The following is a 21427-nucleotide window of genomic DNA, read 5'->3' as shown; positions in this document are numbered from 1 at the left end:
AGTAGGAGGGATTAGGGGGAACATAGTACGACTCCAGATATCCATTGTAGATGAAGGTAGGGAATGTTGGAGGGGGGCATATAGCTTGCTGGAGGCTGCGAGACTCGTAGCGAATCGGAAGTTCAACCTGTGTCCATGCTCGAGAGGTCAACGTGAGACATGTGAGAGATCATCAGATGGACAGAACACTTGTATAGCGACATCTGCACTGGATAGAGTATTTATTTGTCTCTTCGCGTTTCACAACTCGACTCCGCCCTAGCTTACGTGGCCGTCGACCGTCATGCCGACCGCAGACTGCAACACGAAAGGAGGAAAGGGGTGGGGGGTGTTGTCTGACGCTGAGCTATGTTGACTTCAGTCACGTCAAGCCCCAAAGGCAAAGTCCCTTCCAGATGATATTTTGAGAGGCGTACCGCAGCCAGCATGAGGGTGAAGAGAGCAGAGACCATGGATGTGAACAAGGGCCTCATGGAAAGAACAGGCGGCTGACCCCTGGCGAGTTCAGGTCGCACTGCAAGAGGACAATGTTTTATCAAGCAACTTTCAGCTTCTGAAAGCTTCCAAGGTGAAACTCGCTCTTTGAGGCTGTAATGTGATGCTAAGGAAGGATAACGAAATCGTTCATGCCCTGGCCCGGCTTCCTGCAACTCCTCCCATACTTGAGAGTATCCTCGTCAGCTCCGTCGCGATACACCAAACAGAGCAATAATTGGGACTTCAGCTAATGTGATCTGCATGCATAGCATTCTCCTCACTTCGCATGGCATGTAGAGTCATGTGCGCTCTCGATAAGAGAGAGCGACATCGCTCGGGAAGCTGTACTTCAAAACGCTGCGGCCGATCCGATTACAGTGGCGGACCAGTTCACTTCATCTGTAGAATCCCCTCCTTGGCGTCATTTTATTCTTCATCGTTTGCGCGCTGCGAGTCGCCGTTGAGTGCGCATGGGGAGAAAGCGCCACCTTGCGCCGCGTGATGATTTATCCGAGATCAGAGGGCGGGATGAGTTTGTATGAGATGACCCTCGACGCAATCGTGCGAATCGTTTTTTAATAATATTGTAGAGCCTCCCAAGACACTTCTCATAATTGGGATGAACAGCCGCCCGAGCGATAAAGACCGACGCGCTGATTCTGGAAAAAAACAAGGTGTTGCCGTATCATGTGCTCTACAGCCTCGACCTTGCATTTTCTGGCTTATAATGTACAACCATGGAAGTTGATGCTAACAAAGATGAAAAGCGAATGCTAACGATGCCAAGGACTGGCAGGGGCGTGGATACACATGATACAGCATGCACCTACGCCGGCTTCTATGCAGATTTCCATGTTCATTTCAAGCTGCAAACTGTACCACTTAAGTTCAATAATCTGTCGCATATATGTAACTAAAATTGAATGGTATCAGGCATCCAAAGAGCCCGATAGCGAGATTCATGGTGGTGGTCGATCCGGACATGAGCATCGCATCTCAGCATGCACGTGACATGGCGCTAGATCAGCATGCAGAGTGACTCACGGGGCTAGGACCTGCCTGCCCTTTGTTCCTCCTCCCTAACCATGCAGGACAAATTGGGTCAGGACACCTGGCCTGCCATACCAGCCAGTGCACCTGCGTTTAGAAACGGGCCGATGTATCGCCACCCACCTGACTATGCAGGAGGACCCCTCGAGGAGGCGGTCAAGGCGCAGGACGCGGGCGATCACCAGCCATACAATGAGCCCACCTGATGACAACATGCTTCCATAGCTTCCTGACTGACCTGGGAAGCATCTTGGTTTGAAGGCTTCAACATTCGACCTCCCTGGGGTGAGCAGGGTTTCTCGCATGGTAAATACACTCCTCACTGTCGTCATGTACTTTTAATGCCAAATCTCGAGCGCACACTCACGCAAGGATGCGCTTGCTACCCTGTCCCAAATCAATCATCTTTACATAGCAAGCATGGACGTAAAGGCACAGCGCAGGTGCAGCGGGTCAGAGTAGGAACTCAGCCTGGTGGGCTTGCTCAGTGATTGCCGAGGAGTTTGACGTGGATGTGTGCACACTAGGAGTGCTCAGGATCTTAGAGGGAGATGGAAGCCCACCATTAGGTAAGTTCAGGTGGGTGTAAAATTTCAGACATGCCAGAACATTCATAGTGTGAAAGTCCGTTAGATTGGGGACACATCGAGGGAGATTTTCACAGAGTGAAGAGGAGGAGACAGGTGCATGGCAGCTTTAGGCCATTGCAAGGGGATAGACCCAAAGGCTTCACTGAACTTTGGACGGTGGGATCGTTCCTGTACAGTCACCCAGTCGAAATTGGTTGCACACGGCTTGGGAGATCTCAGTGGCAGTTGCTCCTCCCTCAGACCGCTTTGTGAAAGAAAATAGGAAGAGCCCAGCTCCGCCCAGCTCCTTGACAGTGTTGCCCAGGTCATAGACAGTATCAATGGTCAGAACATTTCCCCCGAATGCTTCAGGTGCAACTTCCATGCCGAGAAGAATGCGACCTGTATGAGGAGAATGATAGCGGCTGGGAACTCTAGGGCTAAAATGTCCTCTGGAATCTGCCCGGAATACGCTGCATGCAGCACATCCAGTAACCACGAAGATCAATCTGACGAGTGGGCAAATCAACCTAGCAAAGCTAGTGTCCTGACACATCAGCAGTACTATGTGAGGCTGGGGGGAATGTCAGCATGCAAGGGCAACCCTTACCCGGGCCCTCACCTGGGTAGAAGGATCTGTATGCCTGGTATGCATCCCGATACGGAAAATTTGGACCAGCGTCATAGCTCATAACGTGAATGAAGTCCAGAGCACATCCGGTAGCCTTCAGCATGTTAATGGATAGCCCTGTCTGTGGCGATCCGATCCCCAGTCCTGTCCAAGGGGCCTGGCCCCAGGCGCCAGAGCTCCACAGAGCTGCAGAGAGCAGCTTGCCAGAACCTAGGGTATCCAGCCCAGCACGGTACCCAGAGATGATGTTCTCGAATTTCTCATCAGTGTTACACGCCATGTTTCCCGTGTCTTGAGATACCTTGCAGCCTACGTGTGGCAGTGATGGTAGTAAGGAGCTAGTGGGACCTTCTTCCTGCTTGCAGCGCGTCGTGAGCGATGATGGCTACGAGCTTTGTAGCCAAAGGGGGAGACACCGAGGGGTTTGCAGCTGAAAAGGGATCCTCAAGCCCAGAGTGGAAATGGAGGGCATGACATGTGATGTAAGAGCCCCTCTCACCTGGCTCGCGCGGCTCAAAATCGATGTCGATCCCATCCAGTCCGAAATCTTGGACAAAGTCGGTTGCAGCCTTGACATTCCATGATTCCCACTCCACCGGTCGGTCAGCATTGGATGCCCCTCCGATGGAAAGCATAACCTTGGTGCCCTTGCTCTGCAGCGCTTGTATGCCGGCCGTGAGCTGTGCCGCCGAGGTGCCCTCGAAGAGTAAGCCTGTGTTCGCAAGATCTGTTTGTCCAGCAGTGTACTGGCTATCTGGTGTGAAGAAGAAGAGGAGGGCAACGTTGATGTAGGATGGGAAGCTCTTCCAGTAGGAGGGATCAGGAGGGACAAAATAAGACTCGACATATCCATTGTAAATGAAGGAAGGAAGGTTGGGTGCAGGGCATGATGCCTGTTGGAGCTGGCGATGTCCATCCCGATTCGGGAAGTCAAGCTGTGTTCAAGCTCGAGTGGGGTTGACTTGGTAGGCATATAGACGATCTCGACATCGACAGAACACTTGCATTGAGAGATATGCAGAGAAGATTTTATATTTATGTCTCTTCACATTTCACACCTTGGCAACTTCCAGGTTGATCGCGCTGTCGCGCATCATGCCCGCTGCAGCCTGACGGACGGCAGGAGGGAATCGAGTCAGTCTGACGCGCAGCTCCATCCTCGTTTATCTCATCAGACCCCCAAAACAATGCCGCAGTGAACATGTCCCTCACAAGAGACGTACAGTTACCAGCATGAAGGTGATAAGAGCACAGACGATGAGAGTCATCCATGGCTTCATCATATGCTCGGGCACTCGGACCCCTAGCGAAGTTCAGGTTGCACTCTTTGAGATTTTTGTTGCAGAACACAACTTCAGCTTCTACAGTCTTCCAAATTAAACTGGCCCTTCGAGGCTGCAATGTCATGTTTGGAAGGGATAAAGATCGCGTTCATGATTGCCGGCTTCCTGCAACTTCTCCCATACTGCGGGTATCAACCCATGTGAGCTCGGTCGCATGACCCAAATCACAGCGATTCTCGGACTGAAAGATGTGCAAAGAGTATGGACACCACTATCCCCATTTTCGCATGGCATCGAGAGTCATGCGTGCTGATGTCGAGAGAAAGCGATACCCGCCGAGAATCTGTACTTCGACGGAGAGGGGCCCGGTCCGATCGAAGCAGCGGAAGAGCTAGCTAGGTTAGTGGATCCCAGTCCGCGTCATGATCCAACTCCATCGTCGTGTGGGCACCGTAACTGGCCCATTGATGAGCTTGAGGAGGAAGCGCCTAGGGTATACCTGCTATCACTTCGAGACGATCATGCACATGATGGACTTCGCATGACTTACAGATTGCAATATGGTATACTTCATACAGCCCCCAGAAGCAACTTTTGCAGCTTGAGCGTCGAGTCACCCGAGTCGCAAATGGCGTGTTGTGAACGAGGCGCGGGTAGGCCGAGGTAGCGTACGAGGCTCTCTGTCCTGAATGTTTTCTCAGAGATGTTCTGTGGTCTTACCCGGGTCAGTCGTATCCCAGCCTATTGGAAAGGCGAGAGCAAGGTGTTGCAACCCAGCATAGGGTTCGCATATAAGATGCACCTAGCCAGGGATGGCAATCCCCGGTGCAAAGACCTCCTATCCGGTCTCATGACTGTGGTAATACGGGTACCGGCAGTGGGCGAGCAAGGCCAAGCCGGATATGGACGCGATACACATGTGAATCTGCTGAGGGAGCTGGGGCAGAGTGGATGAAGACCGGAGAAGTGAACCTGGGAAGCCTGCTATGCAGGATGGGCAACATGACGCTGCAATCAGAGCAGCCACTTGACATCACTCCCGACCTGGCCTCGATAACTGCGAAGCCTCGCACTGAAAGAACGGACAGTGCCACCGCCCCACACCCTGTGGACAGTAGCAACGGTGCTCCACCACTGCTGAGCATCCCGGACAACCCGGCACCTTCACCCGAGAGCGATCCAGGGCTCAAGGAAGCACTCCAGAGGCTAAGGACCAGGATCAACCTGACTGCGGAGAAGGGAGTGCGTGCGGACCATGAAGCACCCTACAAGCACCTCATGGAAGCTGATCTGCAAGTGTTGCCCGCTTGGTCGGCTGATACCATTCCCTACGAGCGGCACGTCAAGTGCAAAGCACGCCACATCCGCTCCAACCTTGAGAGAGGGGGTGGCAAGAGGCAGTGGCACATGATGGACTTCGCATGACTTACAGATTGCAATATGGTATACTTCATACAGCCCCCAGAAGCAACTTTTGCAGCTTGAGCGTCGAGTCACCCGAGTCGCAAATGGCGTGTTGTGAAGGAGGCGCGGGTAGGCCGAGGTAGCGTACGAGGCTCTCTGCCCTGAATGTTTTCTCAGAGATGTTCTGTGGTCTTACCCGGGTCAGTCGTATCCCAGCCTATTGGAAAGGCGAGAGCAAGGTGTTGCAACCCAGCATAGGGTTCGCATATAAGATGCACCTAGCCAGGGATGGCAATCCCCGGTGCAAAGACCTCCTATCCGGTCTCATGACTGTGGTAATACGGGTACCGGCAGTGGGCGAGCAAGGCCAAGCCGGATATGGACGCGATACACATGTGAATCTGCTGAGGGAGCTGGGGCAGAGTGGATGAAGACCGGAGAAGTGAACCTGGGAAGCCTGCTATGCAGGATGGGCAACATGACGCTGCAATCAGAGCAGCCACTTGACATCACTCCCGACCTGGCCTCGATAACTGCGAAGCCTCGCACTGAAAGAACGGACAGTGCCACCGCCCCACACCCTGTGGACAGTAGCAACGGTGCTCCACCACTGCTGAGCATCCCGGACAACCCGGCACCTTCACCCGAGAGCGATCCAGGGCTCAAGGAAGCACTCCAGAGGCTAAGGACCAGGATCAACCTGACTGCGGAGAAGGGAGTGCGTGCGGACCATGAAGCACCCTACAAGCACCTCATGGAAGCTGATCTGCAAGTGTTGCCCGCTTGGTCGGCTGATACCATTCCCTACGAGCGGCACGTCAAGTGCAAAGCACGCCACATCCGCTCCAACCTTGAGAGAGGGGGTGGCAAGAGGCAGTGGACTGCTTCAGCAAGCAAATGAGGACCAAGATGACCTTGCACCTGGTGTGGATCCCATGTATGTCAACGACTAGAAAGGCATCCAGACGGGCAGTGTATGAGAAGGGGGGGTATCTGGCCCCTTTAAGGGCTAAGGATGGGGGAGGCCCCTGCGCCACCAGCGGCCCATTGGGACACGACCGATGTTTGGCGACGGCGTTCTATCGCTCTGTACTCGATACTATTGCCTTCATACAATATTCAAAAGTTAGAATTTGCCTCTTGCGATGCGTTCGCATCCCTACTGGCCACGACGGGGTCTCCCGAAGGGGCGAAAATGGACCCCGCCGAACGGGGTCCTCTCGGATCCTCATCAAGCAATTTTTCGGATCTTTATATCTTATTTAAGCATGGGTTCGGCACGAGTGGCACCTGACTGTGCGATCTGAGGCTAAGGACCAGGATCAACCTGACTGCGGAGAAGGAAGTGCGTGCGGAGCATGAAGCACTCTACAAGCACCTCATGGAAGCTGATCTGCAAGTGTTGCCCGCTTGGTCGGCTGATACCATTCCCTACGAGCGGCACGTCAAGTGCAAAGCACGCCACATCCGCTCCCACCTTGAGAGAGGGGGTGGCAAAAGGCGGCGGCCTGCTTCAGCAAGCAAATGACGGCCAATATGACCTTGCACCTGGTGTGGATCCCATATTTGTAAGCGACTAGCTTAGCAACGAGGCAGGCGATGTATGAGGAGGGGGGTATCTGGCCCCTCGTAAGGAGGCCCCTGGGCCACCAGGGGCCCATCGGGCACGACCGATGTTTGGCGACGGCGTTCTATCGCTCTGTACTCGATACTATTGCCTTCATACAATATTCAAAAGTTAGAATTTGCCTCTTGCGATGCGTTCGCATCCCTACTGGCCACGACGGGGTCTCCCGAAGGGGCGAAAATGGACCCCGCCGAACGGGGTCCTCTCGGATCCTCATCGAGCAATTTTTCGGATTTTATATCTTATTTAAGCATGGGTTCGGCACGAGTGGCACCTGACTGTGCGATTCGTATTGCCCCGGGTTGGCCGATTAGGGACTCCGGGGACCGGATCTGCACGTGTGCACGTGACAAGGCGCATGCCGCAGTAGCAGATCAATCTAGGGCCCTGAGACACGTAACTGATCCGCTGATGTTACCATTCCAGCAATTACGCAAGTGGAGATAATTTGGATGTGGTCAAGGGAAGGAAGTCAACCCGGCACCTTCACCCGAGAGCGATCCAGGGCTCAAGGAAGCACTCCAGAGGCTAAGGACCAGGATCAACCTGACTGCGGAGAAGGGAGTGCGTGCGGACCATGAAGCACCCTACAAGCACCTCATGGAAGCTGATCTGCAAGTGTTGCCCGCTTGGTCGGCTGATACCATTCCCTACGAGCGGCACGTCAAGTGCAAAGCACGCCACATCCGCTCCAACCTTGAGAGAGGGGGTGGCAAGAGGCAGTGGACTGCTTCAGCAAGCAAATGAGGACCAAGATGACCTTGCACCTGGTGTGGATCCCATGTATGTCAACGACTAGAAAGGCATCCAGACGGGCAGTGTATGAGAAGGGGGGGTATCTGGCCCCTTTAAGGGCTAAGGATGGGGGAGGCCCCTGCGCCACCAGCGGCCCATTGGGACACGACCGATGTTTGGCGACGGCGTTCTATCGCTCTGTACTCGATACTATTGCCTTCATACAATATTCAAAAGTTAGAATTTGCCTCTTGCGATGCGTTCGCATCCCTACTGGCCACGACGGGGTCTCCCGAAGGGGCGAAAATGGACCCCGCCGAACGGGGTCCTCTCGGATCCTCATCAAGCAATTTTTCGGATCTTTATATCTTATTTAAGCATGGGTTCGGCACGAGTGGCACCTGACTGTGCGATTCGTATTGCCCCGGGTTGGCCGATTAAGGACTCCGGGGACCGGATCTGCACGTGTGCACGTGACAAGGCGCATGCCGCAGTAGCAGATCAATCTAGGGCCCTGAGACACGTAACTGATCCGCTGATGTTACCATTCCAGCAATTACGCAAGTGGAGATAATTTGGATGTGGTCAAGGGAAGGAAGTGCGCCCGGGTCCGCCCGTCCGGACCAACATGCAGGACATCGGGAGCAAGCCCGTAGCATGCGAGCTGCACGCTCGAGAACCAGCAAGCGGGTTATGAAGACTCTCTGAGTGTCCATACTACTTCTTATAGACAGGAGAGACAAGCCAGGAGTGGCTCGCCTGTACCACTCAATCCCCTGGGTTGCGGGACGGTGTCACTTTGGGAGAAGCGGGAAGGCCCAATACACCTCCCAAAACACTACATGGCGTTGAAATTGTCCTTCTGTTCCAATCCAGGGGAGGGAGGGGAGGGCGCACTGGGTTTCATGTGTCGCACGCAGTGACCTCCTGCGCGTGGTCACCGCTCAAGATAACGTGCTGCACCCTCCCGTTCGCAAGAGACGGGAAAGGAGCCGCTTGTGTCAGAGATTCGCGCATCTGTAATATTCCTGGGCTACCCTGCGAGCCAAGAAGCTGTACAGGATGTCGGGCGCCGCGGTGAGGAGGTCGCATCCCCCCGCCCAGGCGTCTGTCACGTGGTCCAACGAAATCACACATCTCTAAACTGGGCGAACCCTAAGCTCTATGAGCTGCGCATGGACCGTGGGTCGAATATACACATGGGCAAGCCTCTAACAATATTTCTTTTGGAAGCATCGATTCCCTCCTTTGGGGCTTGTGCATGCACCCACGCCGTCTTCGCGAGCCCCGTTCGTCAACAGTGCTTTCCACCTGGAAAGCATCTTGGCATCTTTGCGAAAGCATCCATCACCTCTACACGCGGCCATATATTCCGACGCCGCCCATGCCTCGGCTGTACAGAAACCCTTCGAGCGTAACTCCCTTCCTTTTTAGTGAGAAGGCGACCACCACAAGGTGTTCGCCATGAACAACGGCGACTCTGACGGCTCCCCAAAGGGGCACGAGTCTGCGGGCATCGAGGAGGGCAAGGTCAAGGTCTACACCAATGCCACACAGAACCTGGCCGACGCCGAGGAGGACACCGCATATGAGAATGTCCGTCACGGCAACGTTGTCAGGAGGTACGTGCTCCGCCGAGGCAAAGGGGAGGCGGGGAAATGCATGCTCCTTGGAAGATATATTCCCCGATAAGGTACGAATATACCCTGCGATCTCTGATTCCAGCTTCTCATAGCAAACCTTCCTTGTGCGAGCTGTTTCCTGAGCCACTCGACTGCTTGTCGCGCAAGCACTGCGTACAGCCTGGGACCGTAGGGTTCCAGCAACCGGAACTCCGACGGCCGCACGTGTTGGCACACATGCGTCCCTCACCCCTCCCCTCCTCTTCCCCGCTCCCCCAGATTCATCTACTGGGTTCTGTCCTTCACCATTCCCGGTCTGGGAATGTTCTCCGAGGCGTACTTTGTGTTCTCCGTGGGTAACCTGAAGCCCATCTTCAAGGTATGAGTGGGTCTTTGTCAGAGAACGGGGTGCTCGCATGCTGCGCAGACCATGCACACGACCCAAGCTTGCAGCGCTATGCATGGCCTCAACTACTCCACATTCAACGCCTTGTATTCTGCTTAGCCCATCACGGGTTCTCCTAGCTCTGCCTAGCTCCTTCTCCCATCCTCCAATCCCCCCCCCAATCTCTCACAGGTCTTGTACCCCGACTGCTGGGTCACCTTCCAGACGTGCAGCAGCAACCTGTCGGACTCCATCAACTACTCCCAAGTCTCCGGTATTATTGCCGGCCAGCTATTCATTGGATTCTTTGCGGACCGCATCGGACGCAAGTACGGCTCCATCCTGACCGCCTCCATCATGCTCCTGTTCGGTATCCTGATCACTGCCTCCTCGGGCTCCAACTCCGGCAACCTGTTCATCATGTTCACCGTGGTCCAGGCTCTGTTTGGCGTCGGCGTCGGCGGAGTGAGTTTTGGTTGTTGTGGTGGGTCTGCTCTGCCATGAAGCCAAGCTGCGACAAATATGCCTCCCTGCGCTGCATGTGCTGCCTACAATGGATGAGCATGCCATCAGACGTGTATTGCACTCCCAGTGCCATTATCCCATGTTACCCAACCTCCCAACACCCCTCCATACCCCGCAGGAGTACCCCGTGGCCTCCACCTCCGCTAATGAGCGCGCCGAGCAGACCAAGCACCTGCAGAACCGTCGTGGCGAGACCGTGGTCTGCGTCTTCTCCATGCAGGGCTGGGGCAACTGGTTCAACACCATGATCATCCTGGCCATCATGGCCGGCTTCAACCAGCGCGGCGCGCCCTACGATGACTACGCACTGGAGGTGACCTGGCGCCTGTCCTACGCGCTGGGCCTGCTCCCCCTGCTCTTCATCTTCTACTGGCGTGTGTTCCAGCTGCGCGAGTCTGCGGTCTGGCGCCAGAAACGCGAGTCGCTGCGGTCCATGGGCAAGGGCACGCGCTTCGGTGCTCGCAAGATGCGCCTGCTCCTCTTCTACTACTGGCACCGCATCGCTGGCACCTCCCTCTCCTGGTTTGTCTGGGACTTTGCCTTCTACGGAAACAAGCTCTTCCAGTCCACCTTCATCAAGGTCATCAACCCCAAGGCGGGCCTGCTGGAGGTGCTGGAGTGGACCCTGCTCAACAGCTCGGTCGCCCTCGTCGGCTACTACTTTGCCGCCTTCACCATCGACAAGACGTGGATGGGTCGCAAGCGCATGCAGGTCATGGGCTTTGCCTGGGTGGGCGTCCTCTTCCTGATCTGCGCGGGGGCCTACCACAAGCTGCTGGAGCCCTCCAACATCCAGGTCTTCCAGTTCCTCTACTACTTCTCCTCCTTCTGGGGCCAGTTTGGCCCCAACGCCACCACCTGGCTCCTCCCCGCCGAGACCATCCCCACCGAGGCGCGCTCCATGTGCCACGGCTTCGCCGCCGCCGTCGGCAAGGCCGGCGCCCTCGTCGCCGGCGTCGTCTTTGGCCTCGTGGACGACCGCGTCAAGTTCTGGATCTCCGGCGTCTGCGGCGCCGTGGGCGTGGTCCTCACCCTCCTCGTCATCCCTGACCTGACAGGGCTGGACCTGAAGGAGGGCGACAAGCGCTGGCTCGCCATTGTCGATGGTAACCACGACGAGTACACGGGCCCTGCCATCAACCCCAGGCACCTCTCTGCCATGGAGAAGTTTATCTACCGCTTCCAGAATAACTATGTGGCTGGCTCGGAGGAGGAGTCCAAGTAGACGGCGGCAGGGGAGCGTGGGGTGGGTCCCCACCTAGCACACGGAGCCCTTGCTCCTCCCTGGTGCCCCCCCCCCTTCCCCGCAACCTCCACCCTTTGCAATAAAACCTGGTAGCTTGCCCTTCCCTTGCACTCCCCCGTAGCTGCCTGGGGAACCCGTTCCGCTTCTGAGACCCCTCAACAGGGGCTCGTCTCCCTTGCTGCTCCTGCGCTTGCCCACTTGCAGGGGGGCGCCTATTTATATTGCCTTTTGACGTGAGCCTGCATAACAGCTTGGAGCCCATGACGACGCCGCCAACTTATTCGGCCATCCAGCGCAAGCGTTTGTAACCTCCATACCTATTCTTCATCCACTTGAGCCCCTCGTCACTCCACTGGGAGGTGCTGTGCTGGGGTCACGGAGTGACAAGGATTTCCAGGCCTGCAGATAACAGTTCAGACCGAGGACCTGAGCAATTATCCTCCAGGAGGAGGGGCATTTGCTGGGAAGGCATGGACAACTGCTTGGCGTTGTAAGGGTCAGGGTGCAGGGGGTGGGATGTGCACAGGATGCCCATGCAGGCGGCAGGCAACCACCCCTCCGGAAAGGGCGCGAAAGGCCGGACGAGTTCCAACTGGGTCGCTGGACAGCTGTGAATCTAGCTCCGAACAGCTGTTCGAGATTCGAGTATGACACCCAGTTCAAATCCTGGCATGCTGCGCCTCGCGGCTCTCACCGAGTCCAGAAAGGGACGCATGCTGTGTTATTGCAGGCCCCATCCGCTTGTTTCGTGTCGCACGACACCGCCTGCTGCACGGCACCGAAACGTCGCGTGCGTTACGACCGCCTCCCGGGGCCCCCACACCCACCTTTGATCGGTTCTCAGGCATCCTTGAAGGTGCCAGAGCCGAGAACACGGCGCAGGCCGAGCACGGCAGCGGGTTGTACCCCTTCCCGGCGGCCACATGTCACTTCCCGGCGAGAGGGGTGGGGTCCCCTGGGGCTGCATGGCCCCCCCCCCGCAATCCTCGAGGGACCCCAAGCTCACCCAAAACGGGATGGGAATGCAGCTGGGCCCGCACATCCCCACCGTGGCGGCCTGTTTGGCGGGCCTGGGCTGGGTATTCTGGCTGATCGAGCGCAACAAGTCGAAGGAGTTCGACGGCAGCCGCTCGCCCAAACCATCTGCGCCTCCCCTCCTCCCCGCGAGAGAGGGGGGTGCAGGGGACCTGGCAGACGAGGTGGAACCCCCCTCTGCCCAGGACTGGTGAGAATTCAGGCAGTGTGGCATCATGCTATGGGGGCAAGGGGAGAAATACGGTATCGGAGAGTTGCCAATGCTACATGCCTGGAAAAACTCAAACTCCTCCATCTGCACTCTCCCATCCTCTGCACAGCTGGACGTCGCCCCCTTCCAAACGCTGGACCTTGCCGACCCAGGGAGCAGGCAGCCCCGACTCCGGCTTCAGGCCCGAGTCCTACATTCGAAGGCTCGACTTTCTGCGTCGCCAGGCATGGGCATGGGCGAGAGGTTTTGGCTGGGTTTGATGATGCCTGCAGGGTTGGCTGTCAATTGGTGATGGCTGATGAGCAGCTCTGAACTCACCAGTCCCCATGCAGCGCTCAACGCCTGATTATCTGGCCACAAAGGGACCCCCACCCACGCTCCGACGGACCCCGACTCTCCTCTGCTTTACTTATGCAGCAGTCCATGCTTGCTGAGTCAGCAGCGCAAGGGGAGGGAATGGATGATCTGGGCGTCGGGCTGCAGAAGCACGAGTCCCAGCTGCTGACCCTCGCCCAGCAGCTGACCCTCCTCCGCATGGAGGTGGAGGAGGTGGGAAGTCGTGGGTGGAGGAGGGGGGTTTTGAAGGAGGGAGGTTAGCAGGGCTGCCCAGTCATGACTTGCAGCTGGTCCTTGCCCGAGATTGCACTACGCATCGCGATTCTGAGCCTGTGGGGGGTCGCCAAAGATGCATGCGCCCATGCTCAGTCCCCCTTCTGGATGGCATCCTCATCCTCAACAGCATTGGCTCCCCTCACCCTCATCCACAGGCCATGGATGAGGAGGAGCCCGGCACACCCTCAGAGGCCCCCTCGCCGCAGGGCAGCGAGGACATTCGCGCAGGCAGTGGGCCGAGCCCAGCGCGCTCAGGCCGCCCCAGCCTGGCCCCTCAGTTCCAGACCAGGGCGCATGGGCCCCCCCCCCCCGACGAGGATGCGCACGGCCCCGATCACGACAGAGAAGAGCGTGGTTTCGGTAGCTCCCCCGCCGCCGGCGCCGCCCGCGCTCGCAGCACCGCCAGCAGCAGCGGGTCGTGCGGCGGCGCGGGGGCGGCGCCCTCGGCCCCCGTCAGCCCCAGCCCGGCCGGGGCATGGCGCGGGGCGGCGGACCTGCTGGCGCAGGACGCTGAGCTGGCGGACGTGGAGAGCTGGCTGATGGGCGCGGGGCCCGGGTCGCCGGACCCCGGGGCGGCCTCCGACCCCGGCCGCCTGGCGCGCGCCGCGGCCGAGTTCGCGGCCACGTGGATGCCCCTCTCCCCCGCCCAGCACCGCGGCAAGGCCGCCGGCGCGGCGCCGGCCTCCCGCCGCCTCGAGCTGGACCGGCTGGCGGTGCCGGGAAAGGGCGGGGTTCATCAGGGGCGGGGGCTGGGTCCTGTCACGCCGCAGCAGGCGCAGCGGGAGGTGGCGGCGCGGCCCGCCTCGCCCGGGCCCAGCCCAGCATCGCCCGGCCTCCGGATCGCGGCGCACAGGCCGCAGGGGCTGCGCCTGGCGCCCACCATCGCCTCGCCCATCGCAAGGCGGGAGCCCCGGCCCGCAGGCGAGTGGTGTGTATGTTCACAGCGAGCGGCGTCGGGGCGGGGAAGCGGTTTGCATGTCGCTGCTGCGTGCAGCAGCCATGCTCACGCCTGCTCTGCCAGGCCCATGGCATCATGTGCAGGCAGGGCTCATCCAAACTGGGCCCCCACCACCACCTCCCAGGCTTGGCCCCAGCGAGCTCATCAGGCTCGAACCCAGTCTCCACCAAGATCCCCAGATCGTTCCCGCCTGCTGGCAAGAAGGCCGGGGACAGTACATCGTTCCCCGCTGTGGCTCCAAAGACCAGGATCCCACGCCCTGGGAGGTGAAGGGAGCATCCATAGGGCGGGCGCCCAGGGTGAGACTTCCCAGGACCTTGACATACGGCCCTCAGGTGTATATTGTTCAGCACTCAGCAGCTTCCTCAGCAGCCCCTGCCACGGGTCCAATCTGCAGTTTTCCCCAGCGATCGACGGGCCTCATGCGAGGAAGTAGCGCCTTGCGCTGATTCGTGGCCCCTCAGCCCTTTCAGTTTCAGCTTGTGGGGCGATCTGTGTGCCACTCCCTTTCCCTGCACACCGAGTGCGGTGTGCATTGCCATGCCAGGATGGTCAGTCCCTTCTTTCTTTCTTTCTCCCAATGTGATTTAGGCTGGAACCAGGTTGATTACGTGTAGAGTAAGTCTTGATTCTGTTATGTGCATCAGGTAGGGGATCAAAGGCTTCCTGTCTTGCATGCAGGAGCACCTGCGACCATCCTCCAAGAGGGTCAAGGAAGCACACCTCGTCTCAAGACCGCGACACGTGCATCTGTTCCCTCAGTACAGCTTTTGTCCATTAAAGTTATTCTGCGACAAGGACAGGTCCACAGCCTTACGTAATAGCACCCTGGCTTTGGCATTGCAAGGTGAAGTCCACTCCGCAAACCATCCACCATAAAACCAATCATTGAATAGCATAGTGAGTAAAAGTACTTTATCTCTCGAAGTGCAGGAGCTTGTTGCCACGTCCATGACACTCCCCCCACTCCCTCTAGCACTGCTGGAGACACGTGCATCTGTTCCCTCAGTACAGCTTTTGTCCGTTAAAGTTATTCTGCGACAAGGACAGGTCCACAGCCTTACGTAATAGCACCCTGGCTTTGGCATTGCAAGGTGAAGTCCACTCCGCAAACCATCCACCATAAAACCAATCATTGAATAGCATAGTGAGTAAAAGTACTTTATCTCTCGAAGTGCAGGAGCTTGTTGCCACGTCCATGGCACTCCCCCCACTTCCTCTAGCACTGCTCACTCTGGTCGGAGCGTGTCTGTCCCTCGCGACTAACGATGCAGCGCTGGTACGCCGCACGCTCCAAGTATGTTCACTTCATATGGTTTTCGATGTCCAACAAGCTCAACATTGCGTCGAATTCTGCCTGTAGGTGACCTGCGGGAGCTTGATCAAGCTGCAACACGTGGCCACGTCATGCCGACTGCACTCCCATGATATACCCTACGGCTACGGAAGAGGGTCTGGGCAGCAATCAGTGACATGCTATCCCGACAGCGACAGTGGGGAGAGCTACTGGCGTGTGGCGTGTGAGGTGCGATGTTTGATATGGTCTAGGGAGCTGACAGAGCCGGCTGCTTGGGGGCCCCCAGTATGTCCACAGACACCAGAGCTCCCGACGTGCATTTAAAATATCACAGGGAGCTGGGAAGCAGGGAGAGGCCATCGTCAGTGGTCGAAGGGTGCGACTTCAGCATGGCCACACAAGAAAGTGGCTGCACAGCCACCACTTCATCTCCCCCCTCTCCGGCAATCAGGAGGTATGGTATGGTGTGAGGAATCGCTGTCCTTGTTGCACTGCCGTCTTTACCGTTTGATTGGTCCTCCATAGAAGTTTGTAAGGGACCGTCGGTGATCATCTCAAGCTGCTCGCCCAAGAGGTTGCTTGGCCTGAAGATCACCATCCAGGTCAACACTCACCACAACCCCTACACGCATTGCTCTCCCAGGTGAGCTGCTTTGGGTCAGACACAGAGACAGACACGGGCGATGTGTGGCTGGTCGAGTGGGACAGCAGCAAGAAGGCATCCTCCTGGATCCAGGATCTCCCTGTCAGGTGAACCGAGGCGGGGGTGGGAGGTCTTTCCAAGCTGTGCATGGCTGCTCGGTTGTGGGGATACAGCACCCAGCTGATCCTTTGTCCCCATCAGCTGGAAGGGTCAACGGGATCCTGTGACATGATCAATTCATTTAATTGATTCTGAAATGGTATGGCTGATTGTTGAGCTCATCCATGGATTCATTCAGATGGCTGTGTGCGACTTTACTCTCACCACTTGTCTTCCCATCCCATTTCCACGTGATCAGTCTCACGCATGTGGATACCGGCTTTGCGTTGTCTTCCAATGGCCAGCAGTTCCAGCGTCCCATTCACGGGCACACGGAGGTGTATGCCGCCAAAGCCAAGAAATCTGCAGCTAAATGGATGGCAGCAGAAGGGATATACTTGCCGAGCAGTGCACCCAAATGACGCTCATTTCTTGTTGGAATATAAACATGAGGTGGAATGAGGCACACCGCCGGCTGTACGACCTCTCATGCAAGTGCGACATGGAGTGCAATCTACTGTGCAAGAATGAGGATCTTGATCGAGCGTGAATCTGCACGGCAGCTGGCCTTTGTGTCGAACCCCGAGTATCTAGGTTAAATGTCATCCGCTTGCCGAAAGCTCAACCTAATTCGCATTTCTGAGCCTGATCTGTACACATCAAAGAAGTCTCTGATCGCCATGTCACAGAACACGACTCCTGCCGCGCCCGTCCCCACGGACCCTGCCAGACTTCAAGCAGGTAAGAAAGAGGATTGCGCCTTCCAATCGGATCAGCCGACACCGCTTCTTACCTTCAAAAACCCAACTTCAATTGTAGATGTGCGCGATGGGCCGCCCAAGGTAGGCGGCACCCCCGCCAGTGCCCAACCAGCCGAGACAGAGGAGAGGGACCATGACCCACTGGCGAGCGCTGCCATCATGAACGTACACCCCACAAAGGAGGGCTTAAACCTCATCACCCCTGCCGGAGGGTGCGTGTGCATCGAAGGGCACCTTGCTTTCGATGCGACATGGATGCAGCAATTGCTGGCAGGTATTCCCATGTCGGATCGTGTCAGACAGGCATCTTCACGGGAATCGACGCAATCCTCATGCACGCCTGCAGAGACGACGACCCAAAGTTCGAGATGATGAAGGAAGCCGCTGGACAGGACGCCAATGACGAGAAGGAGGGGGTCGGTGTGAAGATCAAGAAGGTAGGGGAAGAGTTGGAATCAGCTCAATGGGCATTATGTCGAGTATATTTTAGGAGGAATGCTCGCAATAGTGAGGTTCTAGGATACGAGGGTCCTCGATCTTGTGTGGGCAGGAGCATATGTGATCATATTTGGTGTTTGCTCGCTACACGACCACATAATCCTCTCACACTCAACTCATCCCCAGGAGGTTGCAAAGGCAGTTCACACTGTTGAGAAGGCTATCCCTGGAACGAAGGAGCACAGGGTGCGTTTGAATTGCTAGCAAGGGGGTTGATGGGGTGTATGGGGGAGGACACAAGATCTTTGGCTTATGGATGAATATTTCTGGGAATGTATGATGCCCCATGGTATGCGACTTTGTGTGACAATCACCTGAACATGGCGTTGTCCGGAGGTTTTGCTTGGCTGGGGCAGTTTCACAGCAGGGATTGTCCCTGACAACCCCCAACTGCATGCATCCTCTACCAGGAAAACTCAGTAAGCTCATGAGGTGGGGAGCTTCCACGCAGGCCCAAGAATCGAGCTTTCGTGATAGCTAGTCGCCATGTCTGCTTGACTTCTTGGCGCTGCAGCCTCTACGATTGTAAAATATACAGTGTGGTGACTTGATAGTAAAAGTTCTTCTGTTCGAATGGCGGTTCGTGTAATACACTGTGTGCACAGCATCATGAGCTTCAGGTGTATGACTGGTATTAGAGACTCAGCGATCTAGATATCCAGTGCTTGTGCCAAGGGAGATGAGCTACAGTGGAGCTGGGTATCGATCAAAGCATCAATTTCGATGCCAAAGCACCTATCCCCACACCCCATTCTTCCAATATGAAGTTTACCCCCCACCTCTCCCAGCCTCCCAATGCTTCCCTCACTCTCATCCAACCACCTCCAAAGTGTGGGTTGATAGACATGCAGGAGCTCAGATGTCATGTGCTGCATCTCATTGCACAAAATCGCAGCATCATCATCATGCAGGGTGGAGGTACCATTTCACAGGGGGTAGGTGGCGAGGAGCGATACACTCCCAGCAACATTGCTCAGGATCAGTGTCACGCAATCGCACACGCTCAGTACCGGCCCTCGAAGGCCTTCTTTTCCTTGTTCTCGGCCGTGCCAGGGATGGCAGCCTTCACCTTCTCAAACACCTGGCCCAGCTTGGACTGGCCACCCTCGTCATGACCCCTCTCCCCGGCGGATCCGTGGGTAACCTCATTGTCATACCCGGCGCCGGCGCCGTGGTACCCGGCTTCGCGGTTGCCCGACCCGGCGCCTAGGTCGTCATGGCCGTGGGTTGCGGCGGTGCGGGTGTACCCCGCCCCGCTGCCGGCACCCTCGTGGTGCAGGTGGCCGCCGTGCACGGGGGCTTCGTTGCGCTGGTAGCCGGCGCCGCCGGTGCCGGCGGCGAGGTCAGCCTCGCCGCGGATGCCCTCGTAGGGGCGGCCACCCTCCTGCGTCAGCTTGTGCTCCTGGGTGCCGGGGATCTTGGCCTTGACGCCGTGCAGGGCCGACTCGGCCTTGGCGCCCACGCCGCTCTTGTGCGCGTCGGTGGCGCCGTAGACCGGGTCGGAGGCGACGTGGCTGGCGCGCTGGTGGCCGTGCTCCTGGCCGCCGACATGGCCCTGCCCCAAGCCATAGCCCTGGCCCGCGCCGTAGCCCTGGCCCGCGCTGTAGCCCTGGCCCGCGCCGTAGCCGGCGTCCGTGTCACGGACGTAGCCCTGCTCGGTGTGGGTGTGGTGCTCGTGTCCGTGGGTCGCCTTGTACGCCTCAGTACCAGGGATCTGCGAGGACAGGGGGCACGGAGGGGCGGGGTGGAGCTTTTTGAGATGGCTTCACCACTCTCAAGACAAACTGTATTGATAGAGGTATGAGAGGGCATGTCATGCTGATGAGGGGCAGGTCGTGACAGCCCAGCCGCTCTGCATCTCCACCACTCCATTCATGCCGGACCGGAACTGACCTTCTCCTTCAGGTTGTCGAGGCCGCTGCCTCCCGAGCTCCGGTGCTCTGAGGAGAGGGACGAAGAAGAAATCTTGGTGATGCTTTGTTTCACAATCAGGTGCAGGGACTTCACCCGTGCGATGATCTGTCCGCTGCACGCGTCGGCGGACGGCCTTGGACAGGCGATGGCGAGATCAATTCCGACGGATTTCCGGAACCCCTGTTGACCTCGGCAATCCAGCAAATGTGCGTGCTGGCACAACCTCGCACCCGTCAACGCGCTGGAACCCAATAGTTCCGGCATGCTCTCACCCTTGTCGTAGGTCTCGGTGTGGACTTGGTTGTAGCCACCCACACCGGTGTTGTCATCGTTGCGTCCGTACCCCGACATGCTGTCGAATCAGTGACTCTGGTTTCGAAGAGGCGATAAGGGAACTGGGTGCGTTCAAATGTTGCGAATCGATGAGTATTGGATGGGAATTTAGGAAGCTGTAGCGGGTTTTGGCACTTTATCTCGGACATCCACGCGTTTGGGCAGCGACAACGAATCTGGGCAAGGGGATTTTGCCAGTCGGACGAGTGGTCCGTCCTCGCCACGTGAGAGATAATTATTCGGGGAGTGCCTGCTATTGTCCAGTGCAGGCCCGACGAGAAGTAGGACAGCAAAGATCAATTCTTTCAAGGGATTGCAATAGAATTTCTCATTACGAGGCGCCCATGCAGGCGCAGGCGTCGAGGCGATGCCAAAGGTGCCAGCATGGTGCAGAACAGACAGCTTATAGATACTGATGGATTCATCGTCTACGATAGTTCTGCCAAAGTAACCTGCATGCCATGCCCCTTGCGCCACATCCTGAGATCCGAAGCCATGTACTCTTTTGGAGGACAATTAATACTTCAGTTTGTCATCAGCTGGTATCGCTCACGACAGGCACACTTTCGCAGCCAAGATCTTACTTCAAGGCTTGTGGAAATCGCAAAATTACTTCATCTACGTGCTCCTTATGTGCTCCGATACTCATTCACGAACCCTGGCTCGTCCGGCGGCATTAACCTCTTTGCCAGTGTGACTGATGACAAGAGCGCGGGAACTGCAAATAATCGCCAGGTTGCGACAGATGCTGAGAAGCGCACCAGGACACGATTGCCTTGCCTATAGTGATTAGAAACCTTATGCCGTACATATTGCACCTAGAACGCCCTCGTCATGATGCTCGGACCTCACTCGCGACCGGCCTGCCTTGGCTAACCACCCTTTCGTAAACCCGCCCCGCACAACGACCGGGATCCAGATCCGCGATCGCACTTTTAACATCAGCAAAAATGAATGCGAAACGGTGCAATACAGATACTCCGGAGTAGGAGACGCAGCCCGGGACAAGCCACATCCTGCTGGATGCTTGCCTTGGGAGTCGGTGGAGTGCTTGCCCTCCTGGCTGCCCTGTCCTGGCAGCGCTCTCGGGCAGCAGCAGACGCCGCAGCTTCGGACACCGAGGAGTGTAAAGTGGATGGAAGGACCTCACGGATTGTGTCTGACGACACGGTCGACCCTGGCGCCCTGACCCCTCCCCACGCCCGCCTGGCTCGCGCAATCAGCCAGCACCTGTCCCCTAGCAAGAGCCGGCACAGGCCTCTGCTGGGCCAGGAACTCTGGGACGGGGGCTCGGAGGGCGCCAGCGACCCCGACATGAGCGCCCACCTCGACTCTGTCCTCCTGGATGAGTCGGCCAGCGAGTTGCACCTGACCTCCGTGGACCCCCTCCAGCGCGTCGGCCGAGGCGCCAGCGGGTGAGCTCCGGCGCTGGGCTGTTGTTTTTCGCGGCATGAGGAAATGGAACCTGATTGCCGCAAATAACAAGGAAGGGGGTGCGGGTGTTGTGTCAGG

At 57.2% G+C, this 21427-nt stretch overlaps 3 protein-coding genes across 3 annotated transcripts; 2 read left to right on the top strand and 1 right to left on the bottom strand.

Annotated features, from left to right (window-relative positions):
* Positions 1 to 9240: 9240 nt before the first annotated feature.
* Positions 9241 to 11533, top strand: F751_3924 (putative inorganic phosphate transporter 1-12; the record flags this gene model as incomplete). The annotated part of the gene is made up of 4 exons (XM_011399834.1): positions 9241 to 9398; positions 9678 to 9777; positions 9976 to 10248; positions 10427 to 11533. The coding sequence occupies 4 exons, from the start codon at positions 9241 to 9243 to the stop codon at positions 11531 to 11533; spliced, it is 1638 nt and encodes a 545-aa protein (XP_011398136.1).
* Positions 11534 to 18429: 6896 nt separating this feature from the next.
* Positions 18430 to 18783, top strand: F751_3923 (hypothetical protein; the record flags this gene model as incomplete). The annotated part of the gene is made up of 1 exon (XM_011399833.1): positions 18430 to 18783. The coding sequence occupies one exon, from the start codon at positions 18430 to 18432 to the stop codon at positions 18781 to 18783; it is 354 nt and encodes a 117-aa protein (XP_011398135.1).
* On the bottom strand, positions 18672 to 19933 carry F751_3922 (hypothetical protein; the record flags this gene model as incomplete). Its single annotated transcript, XM_011399832.1, has 3 exons — positions 18672 to 19205; positions 19562 to 19608; positions 19855 to 19933. The coding sequence occupies 3 exons, from the start codon at positions 19931 to 19933 to the stop codon at positions 18672 to 18674; spliced, it is 660 nt and encodes a 219-aa protein (XP_011398134.1).
* Between the last annotated feature and the right edge of the window lie 1494 nt (positions 19934 to 21427).

The sequence above is a fragment of the Auxenochlorella protothecoides genome (assembly GCF_000733215.1).
Source record: "Auxenochlorella protothecoides strain 0710 unplaced genomic scaffold scaffold43, whole genome shotgun sequence".
Taxonomy (NCBI): Eukaryota; Viridiplantae; Chlorophyta; class Trebouxiophyceae; order Chlorellales; family Chlorellaceae; genus Auxenochlorella; species Auxenochlorella protothecoides.
The sequence above is the reverse complement of the archived record's forward strand: the minus strand, read 5'-3'. Positions and strand labels throughout refer to the sequence as shown.